General features: G+C 42.5%; 1 protein-coding gene across 3 annotated transcripts in view; it reads right to left on the bottom strand.

Annotated features, from left to right (window-relative positions):
- The window catches only part of CHAF1A (chromatin assembly factor 1 subunit A), a 186,978-nt gene that overhangs the window by 81,924 nt on the left and 81,196 nt on the right, over positions 1-23,858 (bottom strand). For all 3 annotated transcript variants that reach the window (XM_073686355.1, XM_073686357.1, XM_073686354.1), the window contains exons 4-5: positions 19,282-19,523; positions 3,257-3,317 (exon numbers count right to left, since the gene is read on the bottom strand). In XM_073686355.1, coding sequence (XP_073542456.1) covers positions 3,257-3,317; positions 19,282-19,523 — 303 coding nt within the window. The remainder of the gene's footprint in view (positions 1-3,256; positions 3,318-19,281; positions 19,524-23,858) is intronic.

Consider the following 23,858-nt stretch of genomic DNA (forward strand, 5'->3'; position numbering starts at 1 on the left):
AAGGCGGAGGAGGAGGCGACCGATAGTTCATAGTCTGAACCCGGCTGGGTTTCTTGAGGAATATGCCCAGACTCTGAACCCTGCAAGGCTTTACCTATTTCTTCCTTTATTAAAGTTCTTAGGCCTAGGGAAAAATCTGGGGTTTCCTCCGACATCATCTTGCTAATACAAAGCTGGCATAACTTCTTGGTATATGAATCAGGGAGTGGACAGCTACATAAGGCACATTCTCTGTGTTTGGATTTTGAGGAACATTTCTTGCTCTAAAAGAAAGTTATAGATAGAAAGAAGGAGGAAACATTAGCAGAACATTCACGAAGATTCCACTCAGCCCACAGAACCTTCGGTACCGTAGAAGCAGAAAAATCCAACATGCTAGGCGAGTCACGCCGCACCGGACCGTCCTTCCTGCTCTTAGTGGTAGCATTTCTAGCTGAACGACCAGACCCTAGCTGGGAATGACGCTGCGCCACTAGTTGTGAGGGCTCCCCAGAGGGCTGCTCCTGCAGCAGATGTTGTTGCCTAGGTGACAGCTCTTGTGAATCTCCCATAGCTTACACTGTAATAATGGGCTGGGAAGCACCTCTGTATGTTACCAGACCCTTTATATACTGGCCTTACCAGTACCATGTGTGGGTGTGTGTTTCTTTTTCTTTTTTTTTTTTTACCCAGGAGGGCGTTACCTGCTCCTTGGTCTTCCTCCCCAGGTGGCCTCAACCCGTTCATCGCCCAAGGTGGGCTCCTCGCCGCAAGGTCCTTTCACCCGGCGTTCTGCTGTTCGCGCGCACTTCCTGGATGCACGCGCTCCAGCCCCTTCCGGTGACGTCACAGGGACTTACTGCCCGGCGCACCGGAAGTCACGTCACTAGGCCGCGCCTGTCACGTGCCCCGCCGGCGCGACCTGGATCTCCTGCAATTGTAGCAGGGGGAAGGAAGCCCGCTAGCGGCCCCACACCTGGCGGACATCTACCTCCCCGTGAGGCGATGTTGCGCCCGCCGCAACACTCACGGAGGCGCCCCACTGAGCCCTACCGTGGTGTCTCCAGAGGACAGGCTCCAACCACATGCTGTGGCCCTCTCTGGGACAGGAGTCCAACTTCTGCAGGTAAACCTGTGAGGTCTCCCATCATGGACAGGAAACCTAAACTGAGGCGGGAAGAGAGGGCCGCCCTTTTTAACCTGTAGGTTTCCTGTCCTTGATGGGCGGATCCTCTCTCTCGTGGTGCTGTCATGGGAGACCGAATAAATGTTATATTTCCACATCTCAATGTTATAACATTCTGTGAGGCACCAATGGGTTCAAAATACTCACTACACCCCTAAATGAATTCCTTAGGCAGTGGAGTTTCCAATATGGGGTCACCTGGGTGGGGGGGTGGGGGTTCTGCTGTTCTGGAACCTCAGGGGCTCAGCTAATGGACCCCACAATCTAGTCAAACGGAATCTGCATTCTAAAAGCCAAGTAGTGCTCATTCCCATCCCACCCCTGCTGTGTGCTCAAAGAGTGTACAGCCACATATGGGGCATCACTGTTTGGTAAAAATTGCATAACAAATTATGGGGTCCATTATCTTCTATTACCCCTCGTCTAAATTATACATTTGGTGCTAAAACAATATTTTAGTGGAAAAAAAAGAATATTTTTTTGTTGTCACATCTAGAAGTTATAAGTTCCGTTCCAATATATTAAAATGCACCCAAAAAATATACCCATGTGTCAAGAGGGTCAATAAAATTGGTTCAGACCTCAGATGATTGTTATGTGACCTATTGATTCAGACTATCAGCTAGAGCAAAGCAAGTCAGATAGTTATCTGGATATGTACATGCGATCACATATCCAGAAAGAAACACTCATATTTAACAATTAATCACGATGTGGAGTGTCTTATCACAAGGATATCCAACAAATCAGCAACAATTGCTTGTCCAAATTAGACAGCTTACAAAAACCCGCAAAACCATGTGAATCAGTAAATAAATCTTTAAACAAAATGTATTTTTATCTCTTTAATCTTTCATAAAGTGATGCGTGCATTGGCTGATATTCCCAAAATGGGGTTAATCATCAGATAAGCTTTGCCCCAGATAATATCGGTATGGGATAGACCGCTAATGGGCAACGCTGTCCTACTCAGCGATTATCTGATAGGATGGTAAACTGTTTGTCCAACAGATAATGTAGCCGACTTTGTTACAATATTTCTTTGCTATAGGGTATTTGCAAACAATAAATGGTGCACAAATAGTCAGTATTCCTGCGATAGACCGATAGTATCATTGCATACAGTGAATCACATCAGAAATATATTTGCAAGCAATAGATGGTGCACATATAGTCAGTATTCCTGATATAAACAGATCGTATCATTGCATACAATAGATCACATACGGCTGAGCTTGTCGACAGCAATAAAACTATGATATATTAGCTATTACTGATTAATACACGTATAGTTTATATTCCTAAACTATATCAGATAGTAGATGCATATATAACTGATCTTACTGACATAGACCAATACTGATATTTGCAGGTATTACCAGATAAAACCCCCGGGTCATAATCAAAATTAGCAGCCTATATTTTCCCTAGGATAGGCATTAGGCTGTATCTGCCTAGCAGCGGGGGTTGGCACCCTAGATAAACGGGATTTGGTGCCCCCACTCCACAGCAGCTCTCCCTCTTTCCCTATTGGACCCTGCAAGGTCACAATGGACCCATGATGACCCTACATCACTTGGTTATCACTAACTACCTAGCATTTGTGCATCACGTGCTCTCCCCTCCTCCCCACTGATGTCACGTGAGGCGTGACATCAGTGGCGCGTTCCCTGCGGTGTATGCTGGGTTGTGGGCGGGGTTACCCCGCATGTCACATCCAGCATCCACCGCGTGCTTTCCCACTGAATGAGGAGAGGGAAAGCACGTGGTGGATGACAGGTGTGACGTGGGGGATAACCCTGCCCACAGCCCATCACTCACCATGGAACGCAGAAGTAGGTCGCCACTGGCTGCAGCCAGCACTTGTCGTGACATCAGCGGATGTGAGAGCCACTTGCAGCCGAGGGTCACGTGATGCCTGTGACAGGCCAGTGATAGCGCCGCTCACAAGCAATAAGGGCAGCAGAAGGTAATTACAAAAACCCTTATGGGCACCAGCTGAACACAATGGGGGGGGGGGGGGGGGAGTAGTGGACAACTCTTAACACAGCTAAATATCAAGTTATCAAATGCTCCATTCCTGTATGTTACCTTTTCTTCTATCCTTAGTCGCTTTTCTTCCTCTTTTTTACGTTTTTCTTCTTGTTTGGCTCTAGAAAAGATACAAAATAGAAACAATACATGACACTGTGAAAAGGAAATCTTCCACTGTGTAACAAAACTCAAAGTTGTGTGTTTAACCCACCATGACTTACCTGTATGACATGAATTGCCTTTACATGAGCGCTCTATCATCACGCCATGACGATCAAGCAAGTACAGAAACTAAGAACCACCAAAATAATAGCAGAAGTTGGGATTTTATTAACAGTAGTTGCCGGTTGCTTAATGACCAGGCCTTTCTGAGCCTTGAAGACCAAGTCAAATTTTGGAAACTTGAGGTGTGAATCAAAATAGTAAGGAGTAAATAATTGTTTTGCACATTTAAGCGATTTGACTTGTGACATTTGTACTTCCAATGTGATGTAAAATAATGTTAATATAGCCTAAGTTTACAAAAACTGTCTATAAAAATAGAAATTAATTTTCTACCATTTTTAATTGCTTAGGTCACTTGTGTGTCTTAATTTTAACACTTAGAAATGTAAGACTGAAAATATTTTCAAAATGCTAAAATAAGACAGTAAATTAAGATTTTGCATCAAATTTTGTTCTCATGCACCAATTCTAGGTTACACGGGATAGTACGTAAGTGGTAGAATGTTAGAAAACCTCAAATTACCGCATTTTGAAAACTACACCCCTAAATGTATTAATCTGATGGTGCAAGTATTTAGACCCCCAACTTTTGGCAGACTTAATGAAAATCAAGAGTAAAAATTATATTTGCAATTATTTTCTCTCAAACATGCCATTGTCAGTTTATATTGTACAAAGTAAAGGATAAGTATTTAGAATTGTATGTTTTTTCTGTGTTCAGAGACACTCCAATTATGGCCATAATCACCTTACAGGACATAGTTGGGCTTTAAATGGAGATAGAATACTCAAAAAAGCCAAAGGGTGCTATCTATATAAAAAAAACAACAACAAAAAAAAAAAAACTAAACTACACACCTTACATTGTCATGAAAATAGGGTCTGCCTATTGTTAACAGTACAATCCCAAAAAGTTTTTCTTGTATCTGTGTCTTCATCTGCCCCTTTGTGCATCCAGCTTCACATCCATGGATTGATGCAGAGAGATGGTCTAAGGCAGTGATTGCGAACCTTTTAGAGACATAGTGCCCAAACTGAAATCTAAAACCCACTTATTTATCACCAAGTGCCAACACGGCAATTTAACCTAAATATTGAGGTTTTAGTTTAGAAAAAACAACCGATACAAAGAGCAGGTGAGCGCAGTATAGAGCAGCCACAGGAAGGAGCAGGGGTCTGAGACTGCAGAAAAAAAGAATGTGCTCACCCCCATCTTGGTATATGCCCCCATCCTTGTATATATGCTTCCCTACCCCCATCCTCGAATATATGCAGACGTCCCCCCAGTCCATGTACACTGCTCAAAAAAAAAATAAAGGGAACGCTCAAACAACATCCTAGATCTGAATGAATGAAATATTCTCATTGAATACTTTGTTCTGTACAAAGTTGAATGTGCTGACAACAAAATCACAGAAAAATCATCAATGGAAATCAAATTTATTAACCAATGGAGGACTGGATATGGTGTCACCCCCAAAATTAAAGTGGAAAAACACACTACAGGCTGATCCAACTTTGATGTAATGTCCTTAAAACAAGTCAAAATGAGGCTCAGTATTGTGTGTGGCCTCCACGTGCCTGTATGACCTCCCTACAACGCCTGGGCATGCTCCTGATGAGGTTGCTGTTGGTCTCCTGGGGATCTCCTCCCAGACCTGGACTAAAGCATCCGCCAACTCCTGGACAGTCTGTGGTGCAACGTGACGTTGGGGGATGGAGCGAGACATAATGTCCCAGATGTGCTCAATCGGATTCAGGTCTGGGGAACGGGCGGGCTAGTCCATATCTTCAATGCCTTCATCTTGCAGGAACTGCTGACACTCCAGCCACATGAGGTCTGGCATTGTCCTGCATTAGGAGGAACCCAGGGCCAACCGCACCAGCATATGGTCTCACAGGGGGTCTGAGGATCTCATCTCGGGACCTAATGGCAGTCAGGCTAGCTCTGGCGAGCACATGGAGGGCTGTGCGGCTGTCCAAAGAAATGCCACCCCACACCATTACTGACCCACTGCCAAACCGGTCATGCTGAAGGATGTTGCAGGCAGCAGATCGCTCTCCACGGCGTCTCTAGACTCGGTCACGTCTGTCACATGTGCTCAGTGTCAACCTGCTTTCATCTGTGAAGAGCACAAGGTGCCAGTGGCGATTTTGCCAATCCTGGTGTTCTGCGACAAATGGCAAGCGTCCTGCACGGTGTTGGGCTGTGAGCACAACCCCCATCTGTGGATGTCAGGCCCTCATATCACCCACATGGATTCGGTTTCTAACAGTTTGTGCAGACACATGCACAGTGTTCCTCCTTGCACAAAGGCGGAGGTAGCGGTCCTGCTGCTGGGTTGTTGCCCTCCTACGGCCCCCGCCACGTCTCCTGGTGTACTGGCCTGTCTCCTGGTAGCGTCTCCAGCCTCTGGGCACTACGCTGACAGACACAGCAAACCTTCTTGCCACAGCTCGCATTGATGTGCCATCCTGGATGAGCTGCACTACCTGAGCAACTTCTGTGAGTTGTAGAGTCTGTCTCATGCTACCACGAGTGTGAAAGCACAACCAACATTCAAAAGTGACGAAAACATCAGCCAGAAAGCATTGGTACTGAGATGTGGTCTGTGGGCCCCACCTGCAGAACCACGCCTTTATTGAGGGTGTCTTGATAATTGCCCATAATTTCCATCTATTGTCTATTCCATTTGCACAACAGCATGTGAAATTGATTGTCAATCAGTGTTGCTTCCTAAGTGGACAGTTTGATTTCACAGAAGTTTGATTTACTTGGAGTTATATTCTGTTGTTTAAGTGTTCCCTTTATTTTTTTGAGCAGTGTATATATGCTGCCGTCCCCCAGTCCATGCATATATGCTCCCCCCAGCCTGCTAGCGCCCCTGTTTGTCGCATATTTAAAAAAACACAAAAACCAAAACACTCCTACTCACCTTCCTTCTTCTCCCGCGCAGAGTCCTCTCCTGTAGCTGGCAGCTGACTCCAGCGCCCTAGCGACGGGGCGCATGACGTCACTGCCATGCGCCCAGTCGCTTGTACGCTGACATCAGCTGCTAGTTGCTGGCCTCTGATTGGCCAGCAGCGTGTATTGCGGCGCACGGGTCTGGCAAGTTCATGCGCTGCAATACACTTCAGCTAGATGTGTGTCCGAGAAATCACATCCAGCTGAAGTAGCGGGGCTGGCGTCGGCACTCGGCGGGCTCAGAGTTCTCACCCGCCGGGCCCGATCCAGTAGCACTAGTGCTGCGGCGTGCCATAGGTTCGCCAGCACTGGTCTAAGGGATGTTTTATTTAGACACGTTCATAGGTTCATTTATTTTTCATGATGCAAACGCAAGCCAGTATCTGTGTGATCTTTGATGTTTGGAAGCAAAGGATGGTCATACCAAATAATTTGCTTTAGACTTCAAAGTATCAATTCTTCTAGAAACACTTGTACACTGTTTGAAAGAACTTGGCAGGGACGATGTTTTAAACAACTTGGAGAACTAACCACAGATCTTCTGTGGATCTCTCTTCATGTGACATTTCTTAAATGCGGAGAGAAATAGGAGTGAGACTTCAGATTTACAGCCTCATTTGCAAATCAAGTCAAACACTTATTGAAGGATAAATACACTGTCCAGGTAAAGATATGTTCACATATCCGCTGCAAAAAAAAAAAAAAAGTTACTTTTTATAGTACCAGCAAAAGCTAAGAGATTTCAGAAGTTTCATGTGCACGCTTTTTTTTTTTTTTCCTGTTTCTCAGTGTTTTCAGATGATAGTAAATTTTGCATTTCATTTGGAAATCAAGGTCCCAGAGTCTGGAGGAAAAGTGGAGAGGCCACAATCCAAGCTGCTTGAGGTCTAGTGTGAAGTTTCCACAATCAGTGATGGTGTGGGGAGCCATGTCATCTGCTGGTGTAGGTCCACTGTGTTTTATCAAGACCAAAGTCAGCGCAGCCATCTACCAGGAAATTTTAGAGCACTTCTTGCTTCCCTCTGCCGACAAGCTTCATGGTGATGGAAGTTTCATTCTCCAGCAGGACTTGGCACCGGTCCACACTGCCAAAAGTACCAATACCTGGTTTAAAAACAACAGTATCACTGTGCTTGATTGGCCAGCAAACTCGCCTGACCTGAACCCCATAGAGAATCTATGGGGTATTGTCAAGAGGAAGATGAGACACCAGACCCTGAAGGCTGTTATCAAAGCAACCTGGGCTTCCATAACACCTCAGCAGTGCCACAGGATGATCACCTCCATGCCACGCCGCATTGATGCAAAAGGAGCCCCAAAGTAGAATTGAGTGCATTTACTGGACATACATTTCAGTAGGCTAACATTTCAGATTTTAAAATAATTCTTCAAGCTGGTGTTATAAAGTATTCTAATTTACTGAGATAATGACTTGTGTTTTCATTGGCTGTAAACCATAATTAACAACATTAACAGAAAAAAACACTTGAAATAGATCACCGTTTGTAATGACTATATAATATATGGGTTTCACTATTTGTATTGAAGAACTGAAATAAATTAACTTTTTGATGATATTCTTATTTTGTGAGAAGCACCTGTAGCATACCGTTTCTTTATCCTTTAGGATTTTTGCGGTATTATATGGTGTCCTCTATATGCATTATGCATGGCTTATACTATTTCTATGTACCATTGGTATCAATATTTATAAAAGATGGTGTATTACTATGCTGTTAGGTCTACCTTTTGGTATGTCGCACCTTGACCAATGTTCGCACCTGACTCTGCAGTTCAGGCTGTTTCATTGATAATTTATATATTTTTATGCTTGTACGCCAATAAAATTTGTTTTCGTTTAGGTGTGCACATCATTAGTACATTTCTTTTTTCTCCCTCATGTCACAAATTTCCATATTTTTTTTCCCAAATAAACGCAAGTCATATTGAAGAAATTTTACCACTATCATGAAGTACAATATGTCAAGAAAAAATACATTTTCAGAATCAGTGGGATCCTTTGAAGCGTTGCAGATGTTACACGCACGCTGCTAGGTTCAGATAGGGTGAGACTGGTTTCATGAATTCGTTGGAATCCTGGGGGAACCGTTACTCAGGGAGACCAAAGGCTGCAGCTTCTCTCAGGCACACAATAGCTGACCAGACATCTGACAAGAGTCTTTTTTAACAGTGGGATTTAATCTGAAGAACAGCCAGTGCAATTCAGGGATATTACAGCCACAATCTTCATTACAGTACAGGTTAATAAAGCAGGAACAGTAAATTCATTCTCTTCAGTAGTATAATTCAGCACAGATTAAATCTCTTAGCAGCACACTACTATGCATACACAACCACAGGCTTTTCCTTCACAAGGACACAATAGTACACAGCATTCTTTATCCAGCATAGAGATGGTTTGATGAGTGAGAATATCCCTGTGACAAAATTTCTTCAAGTCCTTATCTTCCTGCCCTATAATACTCTGCACTATTAGTTCAGGGAGTTTATCTAATCTGTGTTTAGTTTCTCTCCTGATCTGAATCCTGTTCAGTTTCCTTCTGTCAGATCCAGTTAACACACCACCTTTCTCTTAGGCTTCAGCCAGACTACAACATCAAGTTCCCAACAATACCCCTGGGGCTCCGCTAAAACACTCCCCCCGTCTCCTGTGACTGTGTTAACCCCTCTAGTTGCTGGATGCTTTTGAAGCAACAGCACTACTTCCGCATGTCACAGAGTTATTACCTCAAAGTGACAGTGGTCAGAATTGTAAAATTTGGCCTGGTCATGAAGGTGAAAACAGGCTTGGAGGGGCAAAAGGGGTTAAAGGGTGGTCTGAAGTTCAAAGCAATTGTCATTCTAAATCCCCATCTATATAGTGCTATAATCGAAACTATTTTCTAATATACTTGCATTAAAAATTACCTACCGTTCACAAACTACACAAACTGTTTTTCCCTACTTCCTTTGTGAGAACGCTTCGTTTGAGTCTCAGTGCATGCTGGGATATTCAAATGATGCGTCAGTGCCGCTCGTTTCAGGGGCTGGACTAGTCCCTGCATGATGTGCACAATGACAGCACGTGCTCTGTTGTTGGCTCAGATCAACAGTAACAAGCTGGCACCAGAGAACGTTGTCAGAATATCTAACATGCAGAGGCCAGCGTCGCCACAGCAATTGACATCACTCGTTTCTGCACGATGGGTACACTGACCAAGCTCTCTTGCCAGCTCTCTACTGCTGAACTGAGCCATCAACAAACAGTGTGTAGTCATTGCGCACATTGGGTAAGGACTCGCCCAGCCGATGATTGCGGTAAAATTTAGGTTGTTTTGTTTTTTTGTGAAAATATCTGAAATTTGAAAATTGCTATTTTTTTTCAAACTTTGCATGCTTAAATCCTTAAACCAGATAGTCATACCGCTCAAAATAGTTAAACAACATTTCCCATATGTCTACTTTATGTCAGCATCATTTTTCAAATGTCCTTTTAAATCATTGGGATGTTATTTTTTAGGTTTTTTTTCAAGAACATTAAAATCCAATTTTTTATGGCCCTATTCAGTTTTGAATGGACTTCTAGGGGTTTTCCAATACATAAACCCATCAAAGTGATACTATTTTAAAAACTGCACCCCTCAAATTATTCTAAACTGCTGTTCACAAGACTGTATAATATTTGGGTGTTCAAAATGAAAGGTTATGTTTTTTTTTTTTTTTTTTTCAGTAAAATCTATTTTAGCCCCAAATTTGTAATTTTCACAAGGGTTAAAAGAAGAAAATGGACCCCATAATTACACAATTTCTCCGAGTGTGGTAATATCCCATGTGGACAAAAATCTTCTGCTTGGGAAACGAAGAAATGCCATTTGGTATATAAATTTGGCAGGAATAGATCGCAGACATGTCTCATTTGCAGAGTCCTTGAGGTACCGAAACAGCAGAAGCTCCCCCACAAGGGACCCAGATATGGGGTCAATCAGCAGGTTAATAGCGTTGTGAAGCTGCCCAACTGCCAGGAGGAAATTAACTTTATTCCTCCAAGCAGCCTTGTGCTTTCAGTAACAGGGTTGGGCCAGCATGGCTCAGCATTAGAGTCAGCTGTCAGTCAGAGCCAGTGTGTGGTTACAGCCACCACTCACTATGCATAGAGCAGTGACTGAAGCCACGCAGGCCCAAACCCATGACTGAAAGCCCAAGGCTGCCAGGAGGGATTAACCAAACTTCCTACTGAAAGCCGAGCTTTCAGAGCGAAATCCGGGCAGCTTCAAAAAGGCTTTAAAGGGGTTGTCCAGTCCAAATTGATAGGTCTGTGCACGCACTGTGTATGTTTGACGCATACATACCTTCCAGTCCCGGCTCAGAAACAGGTGAATCCTCACAGCACACAGTGCGTACACTGGTGGGTTTCCTAAATCTGACTGCAGACTTATCGATGTCCTTTGGCATTACTGTAATGTACTGTCCTTTAACCTGCAGATTCATCTAACCTTATCACAGTCTTCATCCCAACCCTAACCCACCTCTTCAACCTGTCACTAACAACCGGTGTCTTCCCCTCATGTTTCAAACATGCCGCAATCACACCCATCCTCAAAAAGCCCTCCCTTGACCCATCCTCTCTGACTAGCTACCGCCCCATATCACTTCTCCCCTTTGCCTCAAAACTACTAGAACAACATGTCCATGTGACGCCCTGCGGCTGCAGGCTATCACAGAACTCCTGGGTGTTACACAGATGGGATTCTCCCCAGTGGCCTCAATACATGCAGACACCTCCACCCAAGTCCACTAGATGGAGCCCTGTCAGGTATATACATATACTAGGAGGTGGAGTTCAGGAAGTCAGTGGGAAGCAGTGAGTGTAACACGATGCTGCAGCACCAGACAAGCTGAAGTCTGTGTGGCTGAAAGCCAGGCTATGCCCAAGCTGCGGGCTAGTCTGGCCAGTGAGAGCCTAGAGTGGGCTAGAAGGCAAGGAGAAGAGAAGAGCCATGAGGGACAGAGGAACCACAGAGGGTTTGTCTCCTGTTGCAAGCCGGGCACGAGCCTATTGGGATTTCTATGCCCAGTAGGGAATCCGGCATACTGAGGAGGATTTCATATCCCTCAGTCCACCCGTGAATAGCGCACACTCAGAGGACTAGGTACCACGAAGGCCCCAGCGTCCAGGGATCGTGGTAACCAGTGGGAAAGTCCTCGCCGCCAAGCATACGGGTGAGAGAAACATCAAGGGAGCTAGACCCTGTTCCAGGCAGGTCAGAAGCTCCAGGGAGAGAGACCGGAAGATACGGAAAGGAGGCCTTACACCCACTCACTGGGGAGCAAGACTAGAAGTGCACACCACCTACAAGTACCCCGGACCGTACCTGACTACCATCTGCAGTAAAGGTACTGAAACTAGCCCCGGTGTGTGTGTGTCTGTTCTTCCTCTGACCCGGCTGGGTTCCATCTCCCCAGCATCCACCATCTACCCCTACACTGCCCTGGAGCTAGCTCTACCTGTGGAGAGCCACACCATCCCTGCTGCCGTAACACCAGCTCCAGAGGACTGCTCTGCAGTGGCGGCACCCCTTAGCCGCATTCCACAGCTGGCGTCACAAACTTTCCCAAAAACCCCATATAAATAGAGTTCCCCCTTTTTACTGACCGCCCTGGGTCACGGACCGGGCCAGCTACCGTGATATTCCCCAGCAACCGGAGGCCCGGCTGCCGAGTGCCCCACGGCCCAGGGGGCGCGTCATCCACCTTGAACTGTCCTCCCACCTCTCCTCCTGTTCCCCCTTCGACCGCCTACAATCTGGCTTCCGACCGCATCACTCAACTGAAACTGCCCTGACCAAAGTCACCAATGACCTAACCGCCAAATCCAGGCGGCACTACTCCATCCTCCTCCTTCTGGACCTGTCATCTGCCTTCGACACAGTGGACCATTCCCTCTTACTACAGATTCTCTCATCTCTTGGCATCACAGACTTGGCCCTATCTTGGATCTCCTCATACTTAACAGACAGGACATACAGCATCTCCCACTCACGCACCACCTCCTCATCTTGCCCCCTATTGGTCGGTGTCCCCCAAGGTTCAGTTCTATGACCCCTGCTCTTCTCCATCTACACCTTTGGCCTGGGACAGCTCAGAGTCTCACGGCTCTCAGTATCACCTCTATGCTGATGACACACAGATCTACCTCTCTGGAACCGATATCTCCTCCCTACTAACCAAAATCCCACAATGTCTGTCCGCCATCTCATCCTCCTTCTCTGCCAGATTTCTAAAACTCAACATGGATAAAACAGTTCATCTTTCCACCCTCATTCATATCCCCCATCTGACCTATCCATCAACGTCAATGGCTATTCACTCTCCCCAGTCCCACAAGCTTGCTGCCTTGGGGTAACCCTGGACTCTGATCTCTCCTTCAAACCACATATTCAAGCCCTTTCCACTTCCTGCCGACTCCAACTCAAAAATATCTCCCGGATCCGTGCATTCCTCACCAAAGACTCTGCAAAAACACTAGTGCATGCCCTCATCATCTCCCGCCTTGACTACTGCAACCTCCTACCCTGTGGCCTCCCTTCCAACAATCTTGCTCCCCTCCAATCGATCCTAAACTCTGCTGCTTGACTTATCCACCTGTCCCCCCACTATTCCCCGGCCGCTCCCCTCTGTCAATCCCTTCACTGGCTCCCCATTGCCCAGAGACTCCAGTTCAAAACCCTAACCATGGCATACAAAGCCATCCACAACCTGTCTCCTCCATACATCTGTGATCTAGTCTACCGGTACTTACCTGCACGCAACCTCCGATCCTCACAAGATCTCCTTCTCTACTCCCCTCTGCTCTCCTCTTCCCACAATCGCATACAAGATTTCTCCCGTGCATCCCCCCTACTCTGGAATGCTCTACCCCAACACATCAGACTCTCGCCTACCATGGAAGCCTTCAAAAGAAACCTGAAGACCTACCTCTTCCGACAAGTCTACAACCTGCAGTAACCACCACCCCACCACATTACTGCATAACCTCCTCTACCCTCACCTACTGTATCCTCACCCATCCCTTGTAGACGGTGAGCCCTCGCAGGCAGGGTCCTCTCTCCTCCTGTACCAGTCGCTGACTCGTTTTGTTAAGATTATGTAAGGGTTTTTGCTATGTATATCCCTATCGCGTCTAAAGCGCCATGGATTAAATGGCGCTATAATACATAATAAACTGTAGGTTAATAGTGTTAACATGGCACGTTCCCTTTAAGAATTAATCTAGGGATGTAGTGACGATTTTGAACTTACAGGTGCAACGCAGAATTTTATAACATTGGGACGTGGAAATGAAACATTTTAGTGGTAATTATATTTTTTTATGCGATGCACATTTTTCAGTTACACAATTTGATGCAAAATTTCTCCAAAACATGATGGCCCATATGTCATCTGAAATTACTGTTTGGTAAAAGCAAGTCGGAGCAGGAAGTAACATTTAGATTTCGGAGCACAGATTTTGCTAGAAAAGTTTGCGGACAACATTTGGGGAGCCCCGAAGGTGCCAGAATAAAGCCCAAAAAGCAACCTTATTTTAGAAATTGCACCACTCAATGAATTCATCTACAGCTGCACGGACTATTTTGGGCCCACGGGTGTTTTCACTTCCACGCCATGCTTTTTTCCTTCAGAATTGCAAATTTTCCAGTTTAGTGCCCATACATTGCGCCCAGCTTGTACTTCTGGAGACATGCAGCCCGTAAATTGTTAACTGGTTCTCCCCATTACAGTAATGCCAAACATGTGGCCGCTTACTTCGGTTTAGGCACTCCGGGGCTCAGAAGGAAGGGGGCCTTTGGACTTAGGAGCGCAGTTTTCACTGGATTTTATTTGAGGGTTTGGGAGCCATGCTGATTTTTTTTTGAGTCTTTGTTCTATCAGTAAGGTGAAAATCTCTACATTCCCAGTGACCCATGACGGACCCGAGTGGGGTCTGGTTTTGTGTGGGTTAAGTTAGGGATTTTATTGGTATCATTTTGGGGTACATACACTGTGCAGAATTATTAGGCAACTTGTATTTTAGAGGATTGTTTTTATTATTGATCAACAACTACGTTCTCAAACACAAAAGACTCAAATATCCAAGCTTAGTATTTTTGGAAGTTTGAGTGTTTTTTTTTTTTTTAGATTTGGCTATCTTAGGAGGATATCTGTTTGTGCAGGTAACTATTACTGTGCAGAATTAGGCAACTTAATAAAAACCAAATATAATCCCATCTCACTTGTTTATTTTCACCAGGTAAACCAATATCAGTGCACCAAATTTAGAAATAAACATTTCTGACATGCAAAAACAAAAAATTGATCAATATAGCCACCTTTCTTTATGATGACACTCAACAGCCTTCCATCCATAGATTTTGTCAGCTGCTTGATCTGTTTTTGATCAACATTGCGTGCAGCAGCCACCACAGCCTCCCAGACACTGTTCCGAGAGGTGTACGGTTTTCCCTTCCTGTAGAGCTCACATTTTATGATGGACCACAGGTTCTCTATGGGGTTCAGATCAGGTGAACAAGGGGGCCATGTCATTATTTTTTCTTCTTTTAGACCTTTACTGGCCAGCCACGCTGTGGAGTAGCTAGATGCATGTGATGGAGCATTGTCCAGCATGAAAATCATGTTTTTCTTGAACGATACCGACTTCTTCCTGTACCACTGCTTGAAGAAGTTGTCTTCCAGAAACTGGCAGTAGGTCTGGGAGTTGAGCTTCACTCCATCTTCAACCCGAAAAGGTCCCACAGGTTCATCTTTGATGATACCAGCCCATACCAGTACCCCACCTCCACCTTGCTGGCGTCTGAGTCGGAGTGGAGCTCTCTGCCCTTTACTGATCCAGCCTCTGGCCCATCAAGTCACTCATTTCATCAGTCCATAAAACCTTTGAAAAATCAGTCTTAAGATATTTCTTGGCCCATTCTTGACGTTTTCTCTTATGTTTCTTGTTCAAAGGTGGTCGTTTTTCAGCCTTCCTTACCTTGGCCATGTCCCTGAGTATTGCACACCTTGTGCCTTTTGATACTCCAGTAACATTGCAGCTCTTAATTATGGCAAAACAGGCGGCGAATGGCATCTTGGCAGCTTCACGTTTGATTTTACTCAATTCATGGGCAGTTATTTTGCGCCTTTTTTGGCCAACACGCTTCTTGCGACCCGGTTGGCTATTTGCCATGAAACGCTTGATTGTTTGGTCGGTGATTACGCTTCAAAAGTTTGGAAATTTCAAGACTGCTGCATCCCTCTGCAAGAAATCTCACAATTTTGGACTTTTCAGAGCCCGTCAAATCTCTCTTCTGACCCATTTTGCCAAAGGAAAGGAAGTTGCCTAATAATTAACCACACCTTATATATAGGGTGTTGATGTCATTAGTCAACACCCCTCCTCATTACAGAGATGCACATCACCAGATTTACTTAATTGGTAGTTGGCTCTCAAGCCTATGCAGCTTGGTGTAGGACATCATGTATAAAAAGTATCATGTGATCAAAATACTCATTTGCCTAATAATTCTGCACACAGTAATATTTTTTGATTGCCTTCAGTGTAAGGCTGAATCACAATCTTCTGTTCTACACTGAGCACTTAAATTGGGGTTTCCGTGTAAATCCCACAAAAATGCGATTCAGATGAAACCCCCAATGGAACCATCCACCATAATGAGGCAGATTGAGACATTTTGGACTTCGTTTGGAGTCTGTTCCAGAGGTAGCCATCTTTTTAGGCATTCATAGAACTGTGGTCGACCACGCTCGTGCGTTAAAAAGATGGGACATCGACAGAATAGAGATCAAACTGAGTCTGCCTCATACCGAGTGGTTTAATTGGGGGTTTTGTCTGAATTGCGTTTACACGGAAATCCCAAAGTAAGCGCCCAGTGAAGAGTGCAGGACAAATGTGAACAGAGCCTTATTCTAATTTTGGGGAGGCCGAACAAATAAACAGCAGTAAAAGACTAGCTTATTTTTACGCTGTTTTTAGGCTGGTATAACTGATAAAAGACTGCTGACATGGAAGGATGGCAGCAGTTGTCATAGAAACCCATCAGCACCTTGCAATCACATCGGCTATGACGTCATTTAAATGCCACCGACCGTGGCATCTAAAGATTTATTGCCTGTAGAGGGAGCTTGGCTTCAAATATGGCTGTAAGAGACAGATGCCAGCTACTTAATATAGTCAGCATCAGCAGCATATGGTGGCAGCTCAGCTCTAAAGTCCCCTTCACATGCAGTCTCCCTAGCACAACATGTATAGTTCTATAAATATGTACAGAAGGGTCAATCACCACCAGTGTCTCTAGAGGTTTTCTTTAACATTGTTTATCTAGGCATCTTATGTCACATGACTGATACCAGCAAACCATTTTACCCATTAATCGACATCTTTGATATCGCCCCAACAGGTTATAAAAACGCAAAAAGAAACTCATTGGAAATGTAATATAGCCTTTGTTAACCTCAGTCACAATGTTTCGATCTGTATACATTTTGTGTATTAAGAACCTCCTAAACATTAATGCTTACTTATTGTCACCCTTACAGCATCAAGTAAATTATAAGGTCTTAGATTTTCCATATAACAAGCTCTTCAGAACATTTTGTCCACTATTTACCATTATTTTTTTTATTGCATGTAAATATTAACTTCATAAAGTGAATCTTTCACTAGGTTTTTGCTACCCCATCTGAGAGCAAGATGTAGGGACAAAGACCACAATTCCAGTGATTTATCATTACTGTGCAGCTTGCTGCAGTTTTAATGAAAGCACTGTTTTATCTGCAGAACTACGGAGTTCTGAACAACCCCTCCCACACCATTGATGGGTAGCAATGCAATCTGCGTACACTGTGTATAGGCAGAAAGCTATAAGGGGTGAGGATGTGGTTATAAAGAGCTGATGAATATGGATGATTACATGGCAGCATGCTCACTAGTCCTCTAGTGATAATCTGCTGATAACAGTGATTTTTATCAAAACTACAGCAAGGAACACAATAAGTCATTTTGCTGGAATCAGGGTTTCTGCCCCTACCTTAAGCTACTTTCAGATTAGGTGGCAAAAACTTAGTGACAGATTACCTATCAGGATGTAGCTGAATTTGTTTTGCATTTTCATATTTTTCCTCCCTTTTCGCAAAGCGCAATAACCTTTATTTCTCAATAGTCATATGAGGACTTTTTTTCTGCGGGATGAGTTTCAGTTTTGAAATAATCAATTTAACCATATAGCGCATAGGAAAAAGAGAAAAAAAAAATGCAAGTGCAGTGAAATGCTAAAAAAAAATGTAATTCCGGCATTTACTTTTGCGTTTAATATTTACAGCCTTAAAAGGGTTGTCTGGTCTTAAACTACAATTATGCAGTTATCGTGTGACTGCAAGCTTGTGAAATCTCACACTGCATGCACTGTGCGTGGTGAGGATGCTCTGATGCCAGGAAGAGGTGAGTTAAGTGACTGCATTATGTGATTTACATGCTCCTAGCCACATTCCCACTAGATGGGCGTGGCCTTGCTCAAAACAAGTGTATTGAGAGAGGCCAGAAACAGTCTAGTCGGAATGAGACCGGGAGTATGCATATTGTCCCTGGCATCAGAGAATCTCACAGCGCGCCAATGTGAAGATTCACAAGTCTGCAATCATACAGAGTAACTGAAAACTTGTAGTTTAAGCCAGACAGCCCCTTTAATGGTGCAGTAAAAATGATCAGGCAACATAATTCTTCAGGTCAGTACAAAACCAAACAACTTTTGTTTTATTACTATTTAAGTGTCTTGAAAAAAAAATCTGAACTTTGTCACACACATTTTTCTGAATAATTTTCCTGAGATCCATAATGTTTTTATTTTTCCATGAATGGAGCTGTGGGAAGGTTTGCTTTCTGCATGTCGAGCTGGCATTTTTATCAATATTATTTTGGAGTACATACTACATTTTCTTTTTTGAATTTCTTGTGGGAAGTGTGAAGAGAAATAAAAAAACAAATTTGAGTTTCTTTATATTTTACATTTCTTGGGGAAAAGTGGGGTTGAAGCGAATTTTACACTTTTTTTTTTTTTTTTTTTAATTCCCTCTAGTGGATTTAAACCGGCAATTATATATTATGCATAGAAACAAAATTGACATTTTTGGTAAAGGACCAGGAAACTCCCCAGATGTCAATCCCAGTGAGAACCTGTAGTCAATCCTCAAAAAGCAGGTGAATAAACACAGAAACTGCAATATGCTGCAAGCACTGATTAGACAAGAATGAGTTGCCAGTCAGAATTTGGCCTTGAAGTGGATATCCAGGATGTCAGGGCAAGTTGCAGAAATTTTGAAAAATAAGGGCCAACACTGTAAATATTGAGTCTTTGCATCAACTTTACCTACAAGTGTAAAAAATGCTCAATTTTACTTCAGTAACCATATAAATATCTGATTAAAAGATGTACAAACCGTGAAGCAGCAAACTATGAAACTTAAAATTTGTGTCATTTAGAACAACTGTACAGAGCCATACACTGGAGTGAAAAGCAGGTATGAGCCATCTTAGATTTAAACTCAACTTGCACAAACGTACGTAAGCAATAAATCTGTTGGGTGGCAGGGGGCCCATTCTGCAGTTTATCACTTTTCAAAAGTGAAAAGTTTATAAAAACAAAAACACAAACACCACAAGATGCACATTTTTGAGTACACCTGGCATTTGCTATTTTCTTCTTTTTTACTTTTAAAGTAGCAGAAAGCAGAGTACAGGTTTCCAGAAATTTTCCATCGTTGTGAATAAAGCATGCATATAATGCAGGAAAGAATGCAGTAAAACAGAACTATAATCACAGCATTCATTAGCAGATTTACTTACTCTATTGCCTCAAGCTTTTCCTTTTTCTTTTCTTCTTTTAGTCTAAGCTTTTCAGCTTTTTCCTGGTTCTCCTTCTCTTTTTTCTCCTTCCGTTCTTTTGCCTTCAATTCCCTCTCTTCGTCCTTCTTTTTCTTAGCTTCTTCCTTTGCCCTCTCTTTAGCAAGTTTTTCCTCCTCTTTAACCTTAATACGGTGGGTTTTGTCAGCAAGCAGCTTAAGTTTCTTTTCCTGCTGTTCTTTGCTCTGCAGAAATCCAATACATAAAGTATAAATTGTGGTATTGTCAAGGTTTTTTAAATAAATAGTTTAATTAGTATTTTTAAAAACACTGAAATTTTCTGGTTATTTTTTTTTTAAATTTTCGTTTTTTCTTCCCCTTCAAGAGACATAGCTTATTTTTCCGTCACTATTGAATAAGACCATTCATTCTACCACAGATCCCCCCCCCCCCCCATTTTCCAGTACTCTACGTGCGTTGAAATAGCAAAAAAAAGAGTGCAATTTCACAATTGTTTTTTGGATTTTTTATTTACCACGTTCACTATATAGTAAAACTGACCCGACAATCAGGGCTATGGAGTCGGTAAGCCAAACCTCCGACTCCTCAATTTCCATGACTCCGACTCCCTCATACTTGGCTCATGTTTAAGTGGTAAATTTACTGTAGCACAGATTCATCTCAGCTAAAAGTCTAGACCCTTAGATCAGGAATAGGACAGACATTTATAGGACATTTCAGAACTTTCCCAAATTCTTATGAGATAAATATTCCCCACAAACTGCATTGAGCTACTGTACCCAATTTATTATATATTTTAGAAGTCGGAGTTGGTCTATTTTATACTGACTCCACCGCCCTGCCGACAATGATTATTCAGATCAGTACAAGTATACAAATACCAAACAGTTAACAATATGGAACATTTGGGGTAGTTTAATCGTGAAAGTAAATAAAACCCCATACTATGACTTATTTGTCAATGAAAAAGGACTACCGAAGTGTATATATGCCAAGAATTAAACAAAAAAGAGAAAGACTTCGAAACACGTCCTAATTAGGAGACATGTAAACTTTTATTTAGCAAAATATAGAATATAGGAAAAAACACATATGGATCACACACAAATATATAAAAACAATGAAAAAAGAGCTTGGAGACAAGACTGGCGTTCTCTTCATTATTGTATAGAGATAAATCAAATGAGAATACACTGGGGACACAGATACGGCAGATCATAGGGGACAGTGTGCTCTTTTATCATTGTTTTATATATTTGTGTGTGATCCATATGTGTTTTTTCCTATATTCTATATTTTGCTAAATAAAAGTTTACATGTCTTCTAATTAGGACGTGTTTCAAAATACCAAACATGTATTAGGTTCTTTATTTAAGTGGAGGGGAAAAAAAAATAAAAAATCTGAAGTTTGTGAGGGAAATTTTTTTGACCTTTTTTTTCATCATTTTCCGAGATACTTAACATCTTCATTGTTCAGGATATTGGGCTGGGTAAGGACTTATTTTTTGCACCCGAGTTTACATTTTACTGATACCATTTGGTAGATATGTTTTGATCTCCTCTTATTGCATTGTATTGCAATGTTGCAGCGACCAAAAAACCCTTAAATTCTTGTGTTTTGATTTTTTTGTTACGCCATTTATAGATCGGATTTATATTACATTTTGATAGACTTAAGAACTCCGCGATATCAAAAGTGCAATTATTTTTTTTAATGTTTTATTTTTTTATGGGTCAAAATTTGAATTTTTCTCTTTTTTTTAAAACTTTATTTTAAACTTTGTACTTGATTTAATAGTTTCACAGCTGTTAAAGGCAGATTGCTAATTAACTCAGCAGTCATGTGCAGTGAAATATGAAGGATTGGCGTGCGAGCCAGTATATGTTGCACCAGTAAGTCATATGTTGGTAAGGGGTTAAAGGTTTATTTCCAAATCACAATGTGGTCTTATTAAAATGTTCACATGTTAATTTTCGCCAAAATAACTCACTGTTAAATTTGGCCAGTTTTACAAATTTCACCCCCCAAAAGTATGCCCCTCCCAGGCCCTATTTAAAAACGCCAGTTAGTTACCAATGGAGCCATCCTGCTGTAATTCTAGAGCTCCTGCTAGATCATGTTTAGCGCAGTGTCTCAGCTGGATTTTTGACAGCAAAGCTCCGCTTCCAACTCTGACAATGTATTCTTCTACAACACATTCCATGCTAGTTAAGTACTCTTCCTAATAGATGGCAGAAGTTAAAAATCTATCAGGTGCCAGCTGGCCTGTATAGCTGGTTGCTAGCAGAGCTCCGCTCTCCTGCACAATGGAGCTTGTAATAACTGGACCATGCATAGTGGAGACAAACTGAACTGTGCTTGTTGACTTGCAGCAGACGGCTCAGCAATGTGAACCTGCAAATTCTGCTGTTGATGCATATGGAAGCAAAAATCCTCTAACATTCGCAATTCCACATCACTGATCTCTCTCCGTAACAGGCAACAAACAGCTCGGTTTTGGCTAGTTATTACAAGATCTGTTGTGGAGGAGAGCAGGAGACCTGGACTCTGCCATAAGCCAGCTAACAATGATTTAAAATTACCCTGCAGCTATACTAATGTAGATGTTAGATTTTGTCTTCTATCAAGCAGGGTACTATACTGGAGCACAATATGAATTCTACACATTAAACTTGATCATTACGCAGATGTGGGACTAGTCATGAGCACAAAGGGAAGGGGGAAGAGGTGTCTGTAGTATTGAGAAGTACAGCTAGGAAATGTAGTTTTAGCAATGTAAGAATAAGGCTATGTTCACACTAAGCGTTTTTTCAGCTTTTTTTATGAAAATTTTCAGCTACATTTTTCAGTACCAGCAAAGTCTATGAGATTTCAGAAATCTCATGCATACCACCTTGGTTTTTGTTTCACCTTTGCCACCTGAGATGGCAGTTTGGATTAGGAGTTTAATTAAATTAGTGATGTGTACAATGTAAACATTGGCTGAGCTAGGTGTGTGATTGATCAAATACCTGTGGCTCACGGAGGTGTGAAATTGAACAATCTCTGAGCAACTCAATGGCAGACCATAGTGTGAAAATAAATAGGGTCCTACAAACTCAATGCACTGCCAGTGTATTGGAAAAACTATTCCTTAACAATTCACCTCCCCCATTGTTACATTAGTAATTCTGGTTAATATGTTTTCACATGTGCCTTGCATTGGTGACCTGCGTTCATGCTTCTGTGGTGGAAGCAAAGCTAAACTTTGGGATCCTGAAAAACGCACCAAAAAATGCACCAAAACCTGTGCTTTTGAGGCAGCTTCTTTCCTGCCAAGAGATCCGGTTTTGTTGCAGAAAAAAAAAATGCTGAAAAACACCTAGTCGGAACATAAAGGCTATGTTCACAAATTGCGTTTTTGCAGCTTTTTTCTGCAGGCAAAACCTGCTCTCTTGGCAGTAAAGAAGCTGCTTACAAAAAGCAGGTTTTGCTGCGTTTTTCAGGATCCCAAAGTTCAACCACCACAAAACAATGAACACAGGTCACCAATGCAAGACATATGTTCAAGAAAAAATACACATCACAAATGTAACAGAAGGGGGACGTGAATTGGTCAGGAATAGTATAACTAAGACTTTGGCTAAGCATCTCGTTTGTAGGACACTGTTTATTTTCACACTTTAGTCGGCCATTGAGTTGCTAAGACATTGTTCAATTTCACAACTTGGTTGGCCACAGGCATTGTTCAATTCCACATGTTCGTCGGTAAACGTTTACTTTTCAAGCATCACTAATTTAATTAAACTGTACTAATCCTAACTGCCATCTCAGGTGACCATACCATTACCAAGACATTATGGTTGCTTTCTAAGGGTGAAAAAACTCTGAAAGAAGTGACCTGCTGCAGTTTGGGAGAGAAAAAAAACTGTGTGCATAAGAATTCTGAAATCTCAGCTTTTGTTGGTACTGTAAAAGCAGCTTTTAAATTTGACATAAATTTGCAGAAAAACAGCAACAAAAATGCAACGAGCGAACATAAGGTGTTTTTGACGCATTTTTTTATCCACAGACAAAACCTGCTCTTTTGGCAGTAAAGAAGAAACGTAAAAAAACAGGTTTTGCAGCATTTTTGTCAGGGTACATTTGTCTCTTGTGCATGCTAATAAAGTTTAGTGCATAAAAAATAACCAGATTCAACTTACTCAGGTTTTGGCACCAAAAACACAGCAAAACCGAATACCTGCGTTTTTGCACTACCCATTGCTTTCTGTGGGTGGAAACACTGCAAAACCGCTGAAAGAAGTGACATGCTGGATTTTGAAAAAATTCAGCTCTTTGACAAAACAGTCAAAAAAACAAGATGTATGCATGAGTTTCTGAAATCTCAGACTTTGCTGGTACTGTAAGATGCAGCTGAAAATTTGCATAACAAAATGCATAACAAACGCAACGTGAGAACATAGCCTAAGACTGGCCATTCAGATCTGTGAAGCTGGATACAGAGGACCAGCTAAAGATGCAGAGACCCAAAAGTACAAGAAAAATGTTATGTTGGGCTTAGTCTGTACATTAACAA

This window comes from Phyllobates terribilis, unplaced genomic scaffold (assembly GCF_046119375.1).
Source record: "Phyllobates terribilis strain yellow unplaced genomic scaffold, ASM4611937v1 Scaffold_1__5_contigs__length_1240528914, whole genome shotgun sequence".
Classification (NCBI taxonomy): domain Eukaryota; kingdom Metazoa; phylum Chordata; class Amphibia; order Anura; family Dendrobatidae; genus Phyllobates; species Phyllobates terribilis.